Raw genomic sequence first — 16,604 nt, 5'->3', positions numbered from 1 at the left:
AGAAAAAAAGACGAAAAGAGAGACAACTTTAAAGCATAATCTCTTTGACATTTTACCGGGGTAATTTTGCTGCAAACCTGCTATGGTTATTATAGATGAAACGTTAGCAAGTCTAGAAATAAGATCAAAGTACGTAAATCATTAAATATTATCCGAAAAATAAAGACATTTCTATTAAGTAATAAGCAAAAATTGTGTACAAGACAATAATGTAATTCTGCTTATGTTAGGGTTTCTAAATAGTGTTTCCCACAAAAGATTATAAAATACCAAAAGAATTCTCTACTAACGATACATGTATTGTAATAGTATAAAGCAAACCATCTTTTGTTCAGGTTGGCAATTTTTCTTTAGTCAGGACCTTTAAATAGTATTATCCACAACAATATATTCTCCACAAAAATATGACTTATAAAGACGATTGTGGCCACGATAATCATTTTTGTTTTTTTACTAAATACCTCACTCATTAAAACATTTCGACGTGAAAATTGCAGCACTTAACATTGCTTTAAAAATGTAACAGTGTGTCAATTTTTATTGGTAGAGATTATATTATAAATATATTACAAAGGAATGAAACAAAACACACTTAATAGTACGGGAACGACCTGGTACCAAAAATCACCATCTTCAACTTCTAAATCCATAACTGAATAATATTTGCGGGTTACAGTCAAACAAACAATATGATAATATAAAGCCTCAATTCAGTTTTGACTTCTGAATTAATAAAGGCACAGCACCATTGGGGTAGAAATCCCTCGTAGTGTCTAGAGCAGACTGCGTCGTCTTGGTCCAGCATGGGATTTCACTACTACATCCAAATTCTAAGAACAATTTAATAATCCCGTCATGGTCGACTTCTTGTGAATACTTTTGTTTTGGAACCCATTTTATATTGGAAGAAAATTTCAAACAAGCCATGTCCCCTTTCATCAACAGGTCTCTTTTGAACATGTATGGAAGTTTGATATTTTCAAGGAGATATAGATTTCCTCTGCTAGAAGCCAACTGAAGACCCGTATATCCGAACGCATCCATGACGTCTCCGTCAACCCCATGTTGTAAAAGCGTTTTCGTAAATTTCCAATTGCCACTCGCAGACGAGTAATGAATAGGATATCGACCATTGCTATCAGGAGAGTTACAAATTGAGCCATGTTCTATCAGTAATTCCGCAATGTGAAAATGGCCTGCAGAACACGCAGTATGAATAGGAAGGTTCTCGTGTTTGTTCAAAGCGTTAACGTCTGCTCCGAACTCCAGCAAACATTGAGTTATGTTCAAACATCCAAGAGAGCATGCAAGATGCAAAGGCTTGAGTCCTTCTGTCGTTTCAATGTTAGGATCAGCACCATGTTTCAACAGAAAATTTGTTATGAAGATACTTTTCCTTGAGATTGCAATTTCGAGTAATGTATGGTCATTTAATGGTATATTGACGATTTGTTGGTTCGCCTTCAAACTTATGCTTGCAATATCGCCCGTGTATGTTGCTATATGTACATCGGAAAGTAACGATAGAGATACCTCCGAGAAATCAGTGTCGAAAAAGATGTATCTTCGTAGCAGATTGGCTGTGGGTAAACCCAACTGATTCTTTTCATATAATGAATAGTTTAATTTTCGTAACATGGAATGTCTACAGAGAATCTGTAGTGTCATCGACTTTTGGTCAAAAGTTCGACTGTCGTTGAAAGGAAAATGAACTGCAAGCATTTCGCTCAAAGCTTGTTCAAGTAACAACCGAAAATTATTTGTCTTGACTCTTTCAACCTTCGTGACATCCTCCTTTGCTTTGCAGTAAAACTGAAAAGAAAATCTGCAAAAGAATTTGTAAAAGTACAAGAATATGAAGAAAGCTATTTCAAAATGGTTCCTTGCTACGGTCGTCTCAAAGGCCTGTTGAATTGTTTCTGCCGTGAATGAGTTATGCTGTGCTCCCCATTGGATAAGTTTTAAAGTTCCCAAAACATTGTTATTCTCTATTGCATGATGCAGTGCCGTATAACCCTTGCTGTCGGTGAGGCTTAGATCTGCACCATTCTCTAGTAGAATATTTAAGACTTTTAAGGACCTAATATACATCTGTTGGCTGTTAGCATCGATGGAAGTCGGAAATTTTCCTGCACACAGAATCAACGGAGTCAGAGTGCGGTGTTCTTCAGCAGTGTTGACGTTGGCTTTGCATTTTATCAGGGCTTTGGTTACGTTCACGAGCGAGTTTTGTACCGCAATATAAAGCGGTGTTCTATTTCTTTCATCTACAGCATCAACGTTGACACCATGTTTCACTAAAGCGAAAACTATAGCCTCGTTATCACTCTCTCCGTACGCACATCCATGAAGTATTGAAGGCGTGGATTGGTTTATATGTGCTCCCAGTGATATTAGTTTTTTGACCAATGAAATTGATCCAGTTTTGGCTGCGAAATACAACCCAGTTCGACCAAATCTAACTACGGCGTTGACATCTATATTAGGACATGCCACAACAGCCTCGATTATTTCATTGGTCTTGAGTTCTAGAGCTAATGTCAACGCTGTATGGTTAAATCTGAGCTTGTTGACTAGGTAACCATTGTTTGCAAGGATACTCACCACTAATTTTAGATCATTCTTTTCTATAGCAACATGTAGAAGATCCAAGACTTCAAATGATTCTGTCATCTGGCGCTAGTAAACGTTTAACATAAACTGCATCTGCACGAAGAAAACAAAATTGCGTGCAATTTAGCATCGGAAAGGTTAAAACAAGTTTTAATTTTCGAGTATTGATTAGTTGAATAAATTTTGAATGCAAGGTAAAATTACCACCTGATCAAACGGTATTTTGTTAATTGTTGAAGTTGTGATTCAAAACTAAGATGTTCATTTAATGTACATGGGCCAAATACAGATCAACCTTATTTTATTTGTAACTGAAGAAATGAAATTGAAAAGTTGTATATTAGTCAGTATAAAATACTAGCAAGGGATTTTAATGTTGTTTAGCACCAAGAACTAAATACCATGAATTACAAAATAATGAATAAACCAAAAAAACCAACGCGAACCTAAAAAGATAATTGATGTCTTAGGTTTGTAATAGTTTTAGTATTTTTCACGCAGAGCTTAAAAGGAATACTTGGCGTTAAAAAAATCTGTAAAACAGGCAAGCTTACACTACTTCTTGACTTCCGATTCTTTATTACCCTTTTTCCGTAACATTAAATTTGAAAATAGTTATAGATCAGACCACTCCCCAGTTGTCTTTATTGTTTTAGCTCTGAGTTTAATAAGTTAGGAATAATTACCTGTATTGACAAGCAAGCTAAACTTAAACAGTGTTTGGGAAAAATTGGCGTCCCAAAACTTTATTAACAGTTGTATATAAAATAGCAACAGGCTGTACAACAGAATGAATTAAAAACGAATTAAAAAGTTCTTAGATAAATTAATTTGTACAGATCAAACAGGCTTTGTTAAGGGTGGGTTTATTGGGAAAATATCAGACTTGTATATGATAATATGATTTACACTAAAGTAAACAAAAAATAATGCTTATTAATTTTGAAAAATCGTTTGATGCAGTATCTTGAAAATTTATTTTTGAAACATTAGGGTATTTAAAGTATGGTAAGTCAATCAAAAAAATAGATAGAAGTTTGTTTACAACAATATAACTTCATGCATTCCACAAAATGGCATAATATCTGTATATTTCCAATCAGAGAGAGGATGTTGACAAGGAGATCCAATTTCCCTATATTTATTTATACTCTGTGCTAAAATTATTGGTATCTTAATTCGAAATAATAAGACTATAAAGGGCATAAATATAGATGTGGAAGAGTATAAAATATCACAGTACACAGACGGCTCCCCAAAATCTCTTGACTGAATTCTCCAAACACTAGACATATGCAAATGTAAACTTTCGTAGAAAAAAATAATATGGATGAAGAATGTTAAAAAAAAAATTCTCAAAAGAAGTTTATCATCACTATAAGTGGAAATTAACTGAATTTTACACAAAGTTTAATCTTTGGGTATAAACTTTTCAGCAAATCTGGAAGATATGATAGATATAAATTACAAATCAGTAGATAAATTCTTATCCAAATGGAATACTAGAAATCCTACAACGATAGGAAAATCAGTTATTAAAAAATTTAGTAGTTCCAAAAATTAATCATTTAATTTTGACTCGACCAAAACCAACACTAGAATTTATTAGAAGTTTGAAAAGAAAACTATTTGAAATTATTTGGAATGAAAAACCAGAACAAATTAAGAAGAGCACTCTCATTCAATGATATGAGAATGCCAGATTAAAAATGATAGATTTTGAAAACTTTATGATGGCACTTAAATCAGGTTGGATTAAAAGGCTTATACTATCAAATATAACAAATTTGTTTAAACCTTATTTTGGAAATCATATGCAAACACTAATGAAATCTGGTATTGATTTTGCTAAAATAATAATCAAAAATTCAAACAATAGATTTGGGGAAGATGTCTTTCACTGTTGAAAAACATTTATTGTTGTACAAAAAGGAAACAATGATAGAACGTCTATTACAGATACATAAAATCGACAATATATCAGTTTCCTTCCAGGATTTTTTTTAAAATTAGGTTTCATTTATATAGAGGATATGTATGAAAAGGACAATCAGACGTTTGATATAAGGAGTTGAAAAACATTCAACTTTTTGTTCAATTTTCTCGTTCTATCAAAAGCATTACAAAATTATTATGTGAAACTGTCAAATAAAGAGTTAACTCAGAATTAAGATATTTGTTATCTAAATACAGTAGACTTATTTTGTAGAACTAGGGAAAGGTTGTACACTCTTTTAATATCCAAGGAAAAAACTTATCCTAAATCTGAAACAAATTGTTATCAGAAATTGAACTCAAAAGCAATTCAAGAAAATGTATAGTCTGCATTTTAAGTGCACAAAGGATTAAAAAAACTACTATGGCTTCAATACTTACTATTACATTGGATCTTACCAGCTAAATATTATTTACAAAGAGTAGGGACAGTAAATTCTTCATTGTGTTACTTCTGTCAACAGACCAGTGAGACATTAGAACATTTTTGTTGACTGTTATTTAGTTAAAAGAAATTTGGATTAAATTGGTGTGTAGGTGATAGATATCCTTGGTTTACAAACAAATTTTGATAAATATTCCATCCTTTTTGGAAAGTATGATAATAGGGATATCCATAGGGTAGAAAACGTAATCTTTTTTTCACAAACAATATATTTTGCGAAGTAAAATGGGAACATCAAGGCTAAATGCTGTATCTAAAAACATTTTCACATAAATTTTATACCACCACTTGTTTAAATTACATTGTAACTTTTCTAGGGAGTGATATGTAAATGTACTTAAACATTAAAATGAAAATCGAATGTATCAATCAAACAAATACTATACATCTATATGTATACAGTACAACTACATACTTATGTTTATGCGCTTTGCTTATACTTTGATATGTGAAAATGTGAATGATCAATTAGAAAAAAAGAGTAAAAAAGCGTAATCAACTTTAGGTTCCTGACGGTGTGTTGAAGCAAGAGGAACCCACTTTAGTGCAAAACTGTAGTTATTTGACAAGTTTTGTTACCATATTATCTGAAAAGCTTAAAATAACATACATTAATTATTGGACTCATTCATTTTTACCCCGACATATACACCCTTGGTACAAAAAATGCAAACTATCTAAGGTTAATTTAAAACTGCAAGGTTTATTTGCAACCGTAAAATCAACACTTCAAATCCATGTACCAATAAAATCGCGTGTCTAGCTTCGATTATTTAAGGAAAAAGAATCATTCTTTGAATATTATGAGGTGAAAATTTTGGTCGGGGCGTGATCAAATCCAATAAAACCCGAAAGGCTTTATAATAGATTTGATCACGTTTCGACCGAAATTATCACCTACTTCATAATATTAAAAAATAATGCCTTATTACCTATGTTTATGTAAATTTCAGCCATTGTACGATTAGATGTTTGAATATAAATAAATAAACCCCGCTTGCACCCTAATTATACTTCATTTGACATGTACAAAATCGATACGTATTGTTATCACAGGCAAAGAAACTTAAAAATGTAAATATATATGAATGAAAAAAATATCTGGATTCCAAAAGAAAGTGTTACTTTTAAAAATAGACGGTTTACATTTCAAATAAAGATTTCATTACCTGAACAAAATGTTTTGAATGTCGACTATCGTAGAAGAATGCATGGTCTCTTCTTAGCAAGCAAGTTACGTACACGTATAATCAAAGTTAGCAAGAAGTCTTGTATCAAACTGTACATATCCTATTCTGTTTCCGGAAAGCACAACAACACGGATTCAAATCATGTTATATGGCTACCATTTCTAGCTGCCCTTCATTTGCATACAGTCAATAACTTATTATATGAACATACAATACATACACAGAACGAAAGTTCTAAGTGTTCTCCCTATAAAATGTGTTCTTGCCTTTGCGGTGACTAATTTCCACCTAATTCTTTAGTGGTTTCAAACGATGTAGCAATCTTTACCTCTGGTTGCGACTCGAGGTATAGATCTGTTTCGATACCTGGCAGACCAAATTCTATATTCAACTAAGTTACCAAGCAAATTATGTTAACACTGTATTCTTTTGTGTAATTTTTTAACATGAACGGTTTATTTCTTATCTTTTGATATTTCCATCTCCTAGTGTCTTTGTCTGAGATACTTAACACTATGAATCGATTGTGTAATGTATGGTCCCATACATTTCATCCATGGCTATTTGAAAATATAATGTAATATTTTATATATCGTATAATTATTGAAAATAATATAAATATGTGCGTAAGGTGCACAAATAAAGAATCATTCTTTGAATACTAGATTTAATGGGATCAAATACGGTTGGCATGATCAAATATATCATAAAGCTCTTCATGCTTTATTAGATTTGATCCCCCCGACCGTATTTGATCACCTCATAATACTCAAAAGAATAATTCCTTATTTCTTCAATTGCAAATAAAGCAGTAGAAACAAATATTTTAGAGACGATATGGTTTTGCGTAGAAGTGTCGGCTATTTCAAGTGTTAAAACTGCAAGCTATTTTACTTGATAATTACAAAATTAAAAAAGCATGACTGTCTGTCATGACTAGAAGCTTGATAATAACTCGGCAATGATGCTCTACAATCAGCAAAAGTCTTTAGCATAATCCACATGTGTGATATTGAAAAAAAATGTCATGAAATGTGACCAAAGAAGTGTGTTTCCTTGTATACTGCAAAAGCCAACACACAAAATATAAACCCTCCAACCAGTATTATATTATTTCCTTGTCATATCTTCTTGGAATGGAACACGACCTTCATTTTAATGGACTTTAAAGTCCTACACCCGAGGCTGCGTTGTACTAATTTAAGTTTAAATTGACAAATTGTTTATAGAAGACAATGTTACAGCAACACCAAGCAAAAGCTTAGGTAGGCATGAAAACAGCATTGTATGAATACTAAAACTGCAATCAAATAAAGTTATGTTACACATCAGCCTAATGAAATTCAGTTTTTGTTGTTATTTGTAACAATTCTATGATGTCAAACAGTTTTGCCTTTATCCTTTGGATCATCCCCCTTGAATATATATGCTCCACCCCATTTAATCTCATTTAAACAATAAAATGCTTTCTTTGATGATTCATTCGGGATATGAAGGTAGCAACATTGCAGAAAAAATACATAACTCGCGTTAGCGGGTTATGTAAATTTTTTCTGCAATGATCGCTACCTTCACATGATTCATCAAAGAAAGCATTTTATTGTTTATAAAAAGTAAATAAAATTCACTAAATTACTGTTAATGTACGTAAGTACGTTAACTAAAAGAAACAGCCAAATCGTCTCCTGTGAGGCTTTAAGTCTGACGTCGTCATGATTATTTCGTGCAGTCCGTGATTTTTCCTAGGTAGTTGTAGGTATCGACCAATCGATAAACTGGGCGTGTCAAATTTGGTCCTGTCACTTTCTTGTTAGTTTCAGCCGCTGTAGATTTCGACCAATCAATAAACGGGGCGTGTAGATTTCAATCTGGCTGTTTCTATAGAGCTATGAATTAACTATAAGTTTCCGTAAGAAATATTTGTTAGATGTAAATATAGTCTCTTATCATGATGTTCAACAATTTTGCCTTTTTCCTTTGGATCACCTCCCTTGGATATATCAGCTCCACCCCCATAATACTTTCATAGTCTCTTCTCTGGTCCAACTGGGTAGTGCTCCTACTATATCTTGTGCCACCGGTGAGGTAGGGCATGCTGTTCTGGTTTGAATTGTCTAACACATTTCTCCCTCTTTTATCCAACTGTTTCTCTAAAAGCTCGATTTGCTTGCTTGAGTTTAGAGAAAATACGCGTAAATACAGACACGATATAAAATCCCGCATTGTCCATCTTGTATGTGTCTCATTGTTCAGTTGAATTATGACACGTTTAAAGGGGCGTGGTCATGATTTTGGTCTTGTTCTATTTTTATTATTTACATTGCTTTAGAAATGCATTTCTAATGATCATAAGAAATTTAAGAGTCAGTCATAGAGTTATAAGCAAGAAACAGGGCTTACAATTCTTTGTCATGAAAGCAATGCTTGTTTCCTGTTTTTGTTTACATAGTTTCAATACATCCGTGAATAATAATATTCATGCTAATTTGCCCATCCTCTCATTCATTTTAAGCATAAATAAACAGTTCTTGACGTTTAAGATATTCATTTTAGGTCGTAACCTGGAAATTTTTTCTTTAAGATTCAAAATGTAAACAAAAAAAGGTTGTTAACATAGCAAAGAATTATAAACTCTGTAGCTCGCAAATAACTCAACAAATGACACTCAAATGTTGTTTATTGGAAATGCCTTACCAAAGCGTTGTAAACATTAAAATCGGAAAAATAATTTTTCACCAAAATCGTGAAAATGCCCCTTTGATGTTTTATTTCCCAATAGGACTTGCATATGCATTTTCAGCATTTCAAGCTTGATGTTTAGCACAGTGTACTTCACATTACTGCATCCATCTGCGCAATCACTCTTCTAATTTCTTACTGGAGACAGAGATCGTGAAAACAAAGATTACGCTCCCTAAAATCTTTCTATGGGCAGGCAATCATCAAGATTTAGGGCTAACGCACACCTGATATATAAAACGCAGAAGAAATTTGCATCCTAAGGTTTAGAAATGGATAAAGGCTAGTTCTGGGAGTGGAAGTAAAATATCGTGTGATACAATAAATCAATATTATTAAATCATCTACTTATATTTAAGAAGTATAACATGAACCGCACATTAAAAAAAACATTGATGAAGCGAAAATAGCACAGGACAAAATTAACCCTAGTTTACAGTATTTTGCTTTGTCAGGGTCTTCAAATATTGTTTCCAAAAAAAATATGACTACAAGATGGATGTTAATAATCACCATGATTATCCATTTTGTTAAATTAAAAGTAAATTACAATTTCCACAATAAACATTTTTGAAAGAGAAATTTGTCACAGTGTGCAAATTACTACATATCCCAGGGGTAGGTAGCAAGGGACAGTTTCGCATAAAGTAACCGTCAATATTTTAGTAAAAATGGGTGTTACTGTATTTGAAGGCCTGTATGTACTATGAAAATTAGTAAATTGATTATATGTGATAATTTTATGGTAGCAGGGAGTCATTCTTGTATTTTGATGTAAAGCATGTAGGTCCCATAGTGTTATAGGAGGTGCTTGGGAGTCAGATGCAAAACGGTGGCTGTTGACAGGTGTGCTCACTTTTCATGCAAGAAGAAAGTAGGACAGACGGTAAGTGAAATAGTGTGAAAATAACATGGATGGAAGGTGGGGCGGTACAGACTGGCAGGGAGGGGACATGTTAGACTACAGATTGCACCCTGTCCCGGGGGTCATCTCTCTGCAGGGAACACGGTAGGGTGGGGTCTAAATGCGCCGAAATGGGTAAAATTTTGACATTACACGGGGTGGGGGTCAAGGAGACATTTTATTTGACCAGAAAAAGATATGGGTTTCATTTTGGGTAAATTTTTAACATGTATGTCCTTCCTTAAGTCTAACAGGTAGTTACAAGTCATTTTGATCCAGGTTCAAGTTATATTTTCCCCGCAACATTGTGCTAAATGGGAGTACCCCCACCCCACTATTTCATGCATCAAAAAAAACTGTCCCCTGCTACCGTATTCCAAAACTATAACTAAGACATGCATAAAAAAGTCGACTTTTAATAGAATTATGTTTAGACTAGTGTTTTGATGACAGATCTTTTAGAGATGAACAAATACATGTATACTGAGTGTGGTAGTAACTGCCACGTAAAAGAAGTTCAATAAAATATACATGTAATAATATCGCAGGACCTGCAATATATCACGTGATAAAACATGGGAAAATATTATGATCAGACTGCGTGGCTCAAGAACTATCGAGCAAAAATTTAAAAAAAAAACACACTCTTTAATTTATAGTTCCATCACTAAGTTTCATTTGCGGGTGAAAGTCGAACATACTATACAGTATATATACCTGTACATATACATATTATATAGTATACTAGTATATATACCTGTACATATTCATACTATTCAGTAACAAAAAGCCTCAATTCAGTTTAGACTTCTGAAGAAATAAAGATACAATATCAGCGATGTCGATATCTTTCGCAGTATCTAAAGCATACTGTGTTGACTTGAGCATGCGTAAGATTTCACTACTACATCCGGATTTTAAGAGCAATTTTATAACCTCGACATGGTCAACTCCTTGCGAATACTTCGGTTTAGGTACACTTTTTGTATTACAGGAATACTTCAAGACAAACATGTGCCCTTTCATCAACATGTCTTTTTCAAACATAAATGGAAGTTCAATATTTTTCAGGAGATATAGATTTCCTCTGCTTGAAGCCAACTGAAGACCCGTATATCCGAAAGTATCTATGACGTTTGCGTCAACTCCAAGTTGCAAAAGCGTTTTCGTAAATTTCCAATTGCCACTCGCAGACGAGTAATGAATTGGATATCGACCATTGCTATCCGGAGAGTCACAAATTGAGCCATGTTTTATCAGTAATTCCGCAATGTGAAAATGGCCAGCAGAACAAGCAGTATGAATAGGAAGGTTCCCTTGTTTGTCGTAAGCGTTAACGTCTGCTCCGAACTCCAGCAAACATTGAGTTATGCTCAAACATCCATGAAAGCATGCAAGATGCAAAGGCTTGAGTCCTTCTGTCGTTTCAACGTTAGGGTCAGCACCATGTTTCAACAGAAGATTTGTTATGAAGATACTTTTCCTTGAGATTGCAATTTCGAGTAATGTATGGTCATTTAATGGTATATTGACGATTTGTTGGTTTGCCTTCAAAATTATGCTGGCAATATCGCCTGTGTATGTAGCTACATGAACATCGGAAAGTAACGATACAGATACCTCCGAGAAATCAGTGTCGAAAAAGATGTATCTTCGTAGCAGATTGGCTGTGGGTAGACCCAACTGGTTCTTTTCAAATAATGAATAGTTTAATTTTCGTAACACTGCATGTCTACAGAGAATCTTTAGTGTCATTTCCTGTGGCTCAACTGTACTACTTTCTTTTAAAGGAAACTGTACTGCAAGCATTTCGCTCAAACATTGTTCAACTATCAAGCGAAAATTATTTGCCTTGACCTTTTCTACGTTCATGAGACCCTCTTTCATCTTGCAGTAAAATTGAAAAGAAAAGCTGCAAAAGACTTTGTAAAAGTATAATAATATGAAGAAAGCTATTTCAAAATGGTTCCTTGCTACGGTCGTCTCAAAGGCTTGTTGAATTGTTTCTGCCGTGAATGAGTTATGCTGTGCTCCCCATTGGATAAGTTTTAAAGTTCCCAAAATATTGTTATTCTCTATTGCATGATGCAGTGCCGTATAACCCTTGCTGTCGGTGAGGCGTAGGTCTGCACCACTCTCTAGTAGAATATTTAAGACTTTTAAGGATCTTATATACCTCTCTTGACTGTTCGCGTCGATGGAAGTCGAAGATTGCCCTGCACACAAAATCAACGGAGTCAGAGATTGCAGTTCTCCAGCAGTGTTGACGTTGGCTCTGCATTTTATCAGGGCTTTGGTTACGTTCACGAGCGAGTTTTGTACCGCAATATAAAGAGGTGTTCTATCTCTTTCATCTACAGCATCAACGTTGACACCATGTTTCACTAAAGCGAAAACTATAGCCTCGTTATCGCTCTCTCCGTGCGCACATCCATGAAGTATTGAAGGCGTCGATTGGTTTATATGTGCTCCAAGTGATATAAGTTTTCTGACCAATGAAATTGGTCCGGTTTTGGATGCGAAATATAACCCAGTTCGACCAAACCTATCCACAGTGTTGACATCTATATTAGGGCATGCCATAACAGCTTCGATTATTTCATTGGTCTTGAGTTCTAGAGCTAATGTCAATGCTGTATGGTTAAATCTGGGCTTGTTGACTAGGTAACCATTGTCTGCAAGGATGCTCACCACTAATTTGAGGTCATTCTTTTCTATAGCAACATGTAGAAGATCCAAGACTTCAAATGATTCTGTCATCTGGCACTAGATAGGAAACGCTCAACATGAACTGCACCTGTACGAAGAAAATAAAATGATACGTAGTTCAGTATCAAAAAGAATAAAGAAACGTATTTCAATTTACGATCATTTGTTGGTTGATATCGATTCGTTACGATTGATGGAGAGAGAAACGAAGCGTAATCAACCATAAGTTGCCGACGATATTATTGAACCTCGAGAAATATTCTGTAATGTTGTAAATTTTGTATTATCACCCAACCAGTAAATTCAAAACTTTGATAGCTTTTTGCATATAGTTTTGAATATTCATTTTATAAATATCAATTCATATAGCTAAGGCACTTTTAACTGGATGTCATGAGGTGTATTTACACCCAACCAGCATATTTAAAAACATGAGACTACTTTAACATGAACCCTAGATTATATAATATGTTTTGTGACCGTAATAGTTCTTTCTTTCTGAATACATTTAAAGCACATGTATATAGTGCACTGAGTCATCTGTTCATGATCCCGAAACATACACCCTAGTCACGTGCAGAAAACTGCAAACTACTGATGTTAAAATAAAAAATTCAAAGTTCACTTGCAACTGTAAATCATCACTTTCAATGCAATATTAAATAATAAATTGCGAGTCTATATTTTCTGTATATCGGGATTCTGAAGGAAGGCGCATTTTTAAAAATTAGTTTACATTTCAAATGAAACTTGTTTACCTGAAAAATGTTTAGGGAGATGTCAGCATGGTCTATTCTCAGCAAGCAATCTACATACACGAATGATCAAAGTTGACAAGAAGTCGAGTAACATCTGTACATATCCTCCTCCGTTTCCGGATTACATACAAAACGGATCCAAATCCACTGTTTTCTAACTAAATTTCATGCAGTTAATAACTTAATCCATGTACAAACAATATACACAACAGGACTGTAATCCACTTTTCAAACACAAATAACTTTAAAAAAAAAATGAAACGCGTATTCCCACGGTGTACATCTCTTTAAAATAACATAAAAAGTTTTTAAATGTGCAGTAAAGTAAAGAGATTGCATTGATCCATAAAGCATGTGCACTGAGCATGACTGGGGCATTTGTACATTATCTTTCCTGGTCCCTAACTAAAAGCTTAATCCTTTTGAAATGTACAAGGAAACATACCTCTTTCTAACGTTTTCATGACATTTTAAAAAATTACACGTCTGGATTATGGTATACTACATTTAGCTACATCATTTTTGCTTTTTTTAGGACCATCATTACTGAGTTATCAACAACGTTCCAGCCGTGATAGCCATGCTTCATAAATTTTGTAATTATTAAGTAAAATAGCTTGTAGTTTTTACACTTCTTGATACAGATTGCGAGCAAAGCTTCAACACAAAAGCCCAACGACTCTAGAATATAAATGTATAATAAGCATATTAAGAGAACGTTAATGTGTTTCAGTTACCCAATTTTATTCTCTTGTATGAACACGTAATGCTCAATTGGGAGTAAAAGTGAAGGTTTAATAGATACAGCGAACATTCACGGATCAAGAGGGGGGGGGGGGGGGGTCCAGACCCCCTCCCTTCCTGCAAAATTCAAATTTCTTTAAATTTACATTATAATGTTACTAAAAATATGCCTCATACCCCCTTCCCGGCAAACTCAAATAACCGGATAAATAATAATCGGAACCCCTCCCCCCGGTAAAAAAAAAATTCTGAATCTGCGAATGGCGTATGATCACAAAATATCAGTAGTTTTTAAATAACTTGCTTGATACATGTGTAGCTTATGATAACGTACACTTTAGTTTGCCAAGTATTTAATCAAGTTTCTAACCCAGTCATAGTGGTTAAAAAATCCCACTTAAATCTTACAATCTGTGTGTGTGGGGGGAGGGGGGTATGACCGTTTCTAAAAAGTTAGAGTGAAGATTCCCTTAATTAACAAGAAGGTCGACCTCTTGACAACATCCTTGTATAGTTTACTATTTGCTTGTATATATTTTTTCAGTTAACAAGCTAACCCAGCGAACTGCACAAACAGCCACACAGTCATCATGCTTGAGGATTTTAATGCATCATCAAAAATAAAAAAACGGGGTTTCTTAAAGTATCTGGTTTATTTATTTATTTTTTTTTTGTTATATGAAATCCAGGAGAGTTACGGATGTTATGTGTATAACATTCCGTCTGAGCATGGTCAACACTTTAGAACTAAGCCAACGCTCAAAATATAAAACCTCCAACATACCCTGTATTACATTATTTCCTAAGCATGGTCAACACTTTAGAACTAAGCCAACGCTCAAAATATAAAACCTCCAACATACCCTGTATTACATTATTTCCTAATCATATCTTCTTAAAGGTGGGAACATGGTCCTTCAGTTGATTGGACTTTACAGTTCTTCACCCAAGGATGCTTTAAGCCAAGTTAAGTTAAAGTTGGCGATGTACTCATAGAACACCATGTTGTATTCTGGAGAGGGTTAACATAGGCATAGCCTGTTGCCTAGCTAATCCTTTTGATTCTCAATAAAATATGTTAAAATTAATCAAATAAAAGACCATGTTACAGAAACACCATGCAAAAGCTTAGCTTTGTTGAGCATGCAAATCACATTGTATAAATACTTAAACTACAATCAAACTAGACAACATTGAGATGATGACCATCTCAAAGGGCCCCGCTTAAATAATGGACAATAGGATAAAACAATTGCAGAGAATTTTGCTTTGACCTTGACCTATAACTTAGAAATCTTCTAAATCAATCTCATTACCCCTTACATACATTTTTGTTCAATTTGACCCAGATTAAGCATCTGGAAAATAATCTACGGTCTAAAACTGATTATAAAGAGATCTGCTATGACCTTCACATTGACTTGGTTCAAGGTCACTGCATGCCATTAACAAAAAAGCTATGTTTAGTTAAAGTATTAACCAAATAGGGTTAAGCGGAGTGTATATACATATGCTCTTTAACAATAGGCCAGTAGGAAATACACAAACTTGTCGAGGAGTCTCATATATGCATTTAATTAAATTTCATTCTGGAGTAAAAAAAAATTTAAATATTATAATGACGACCACTTTCCTGCCTGAAATCTTTCAAAAAGGACTGTGAAACCTATAATTTTAGCGAAAAACTTTAAGATCATATTAGATCATAAATGCATGACCCGATATTGAAAAGTTACAAGAAAATAGTTGAAAATAATTTTTCCATATTTGTTAGCTTTCAAGATAGGTTTTATGTGTATAATTATGTTTTCTTAGATAATCTAAAAAAAGATGGCTAGTAGACATGTTTTATTAAAACAACCTCCCACCCCCACCCCCCATCCCCAGGGGCAGACACTCTCCCTGTGGGCAAACAAAAACATAAGAGAATATGAAAGCTTAATTATACTTTTCACTTCTGATCAAACTTCTGAATTTTCATCCATAAGTGTATGATAAAACACCATCTGTTATACAAAACAAACTCATTTTACATGTACTGTTTATCAGTGATTTTGGTTAGCCATTTAATACTTTAACTATTAATGAGTTTATTTATTTATTTAAAGACTTAAAAAACTGGGGGGGGGGTTCAATAAATAAAAATACTTGCACAGTTGTTTTGACCAAACAAATTCTTAATTACATTATATTTAATGATTAATTACTCCATTATGAAGAAGACGGGAAGATAACTCCATTATGAAGAAGCAAGGGAAGATAACTTAATTAACTTTCACAATATCTTAACTTTGATACATTCTTTTTCTTTTCTAAATACACACGAATGTGAATTATCTCATTTCTTTCATTGAAATTCCTGAGCAGAATAAAATGACAACACAAATATACCCCCTTCTCCCAGCCATAACACTTGCCTTACATGTAGGTGGCATGAAATATTATAAAAGATGACAGCTTTAATAATGGTTTTTTTTTTCTAAATATGCAGTCAGTTTTTATTCTGT

At 33.8% G+C, this 16,604-nt stretch overlaps 1 protein-coding gene across 1 annotated transcript; it reads right to left on the bottom strand.

Annotated features, from left to right (window-relative positions):
* LOC128162863 (ankyrin-2-like) lies at positions 1-13,812 on the bottom strand. Its single transcript, XM_052826283.1, has 4 exons — positions 13,354-13,812; positions 11,738-12,683; positions 6,572-6,634; positions 1-2,673 (listed from the first exon to the last, which is right to left on the bottom strand). The coding sequence occupies exons 2-4, from the start codon at positions 12,644-12,646 to the stop codon at positions 706-708; spliced, it is 2,940 nt and encodes a 979-aa protein (XP_052682243.1). The 5' UTR covers positions 12,647-12,683; positions 13,354-13,812; the 3' UTR covers positions 1-705.
* Between the last annotated feature and the right edge of the window lie 2,792 nt (positions 13,813-16,604).

The sequence above is a fragment of the Crassostrea angulata genome, chromosome 1 (assembly GCF_025612915.1).
Source record: "Crassostrea angulata isolate pt1a10 chromosome 1, ASM2561291v2, whole genome shotgun sequence".
Taxonomy (NCBI): domain Eukaryota; kingdom Metazoa; phylum Mollusca; class Bivalvia; order Ostreida; family Ostreidae; genus Magallana; species Magallana angulata.
This window is presented reverse-complemented; position numbering and strand designations above follow the sequence as displayed.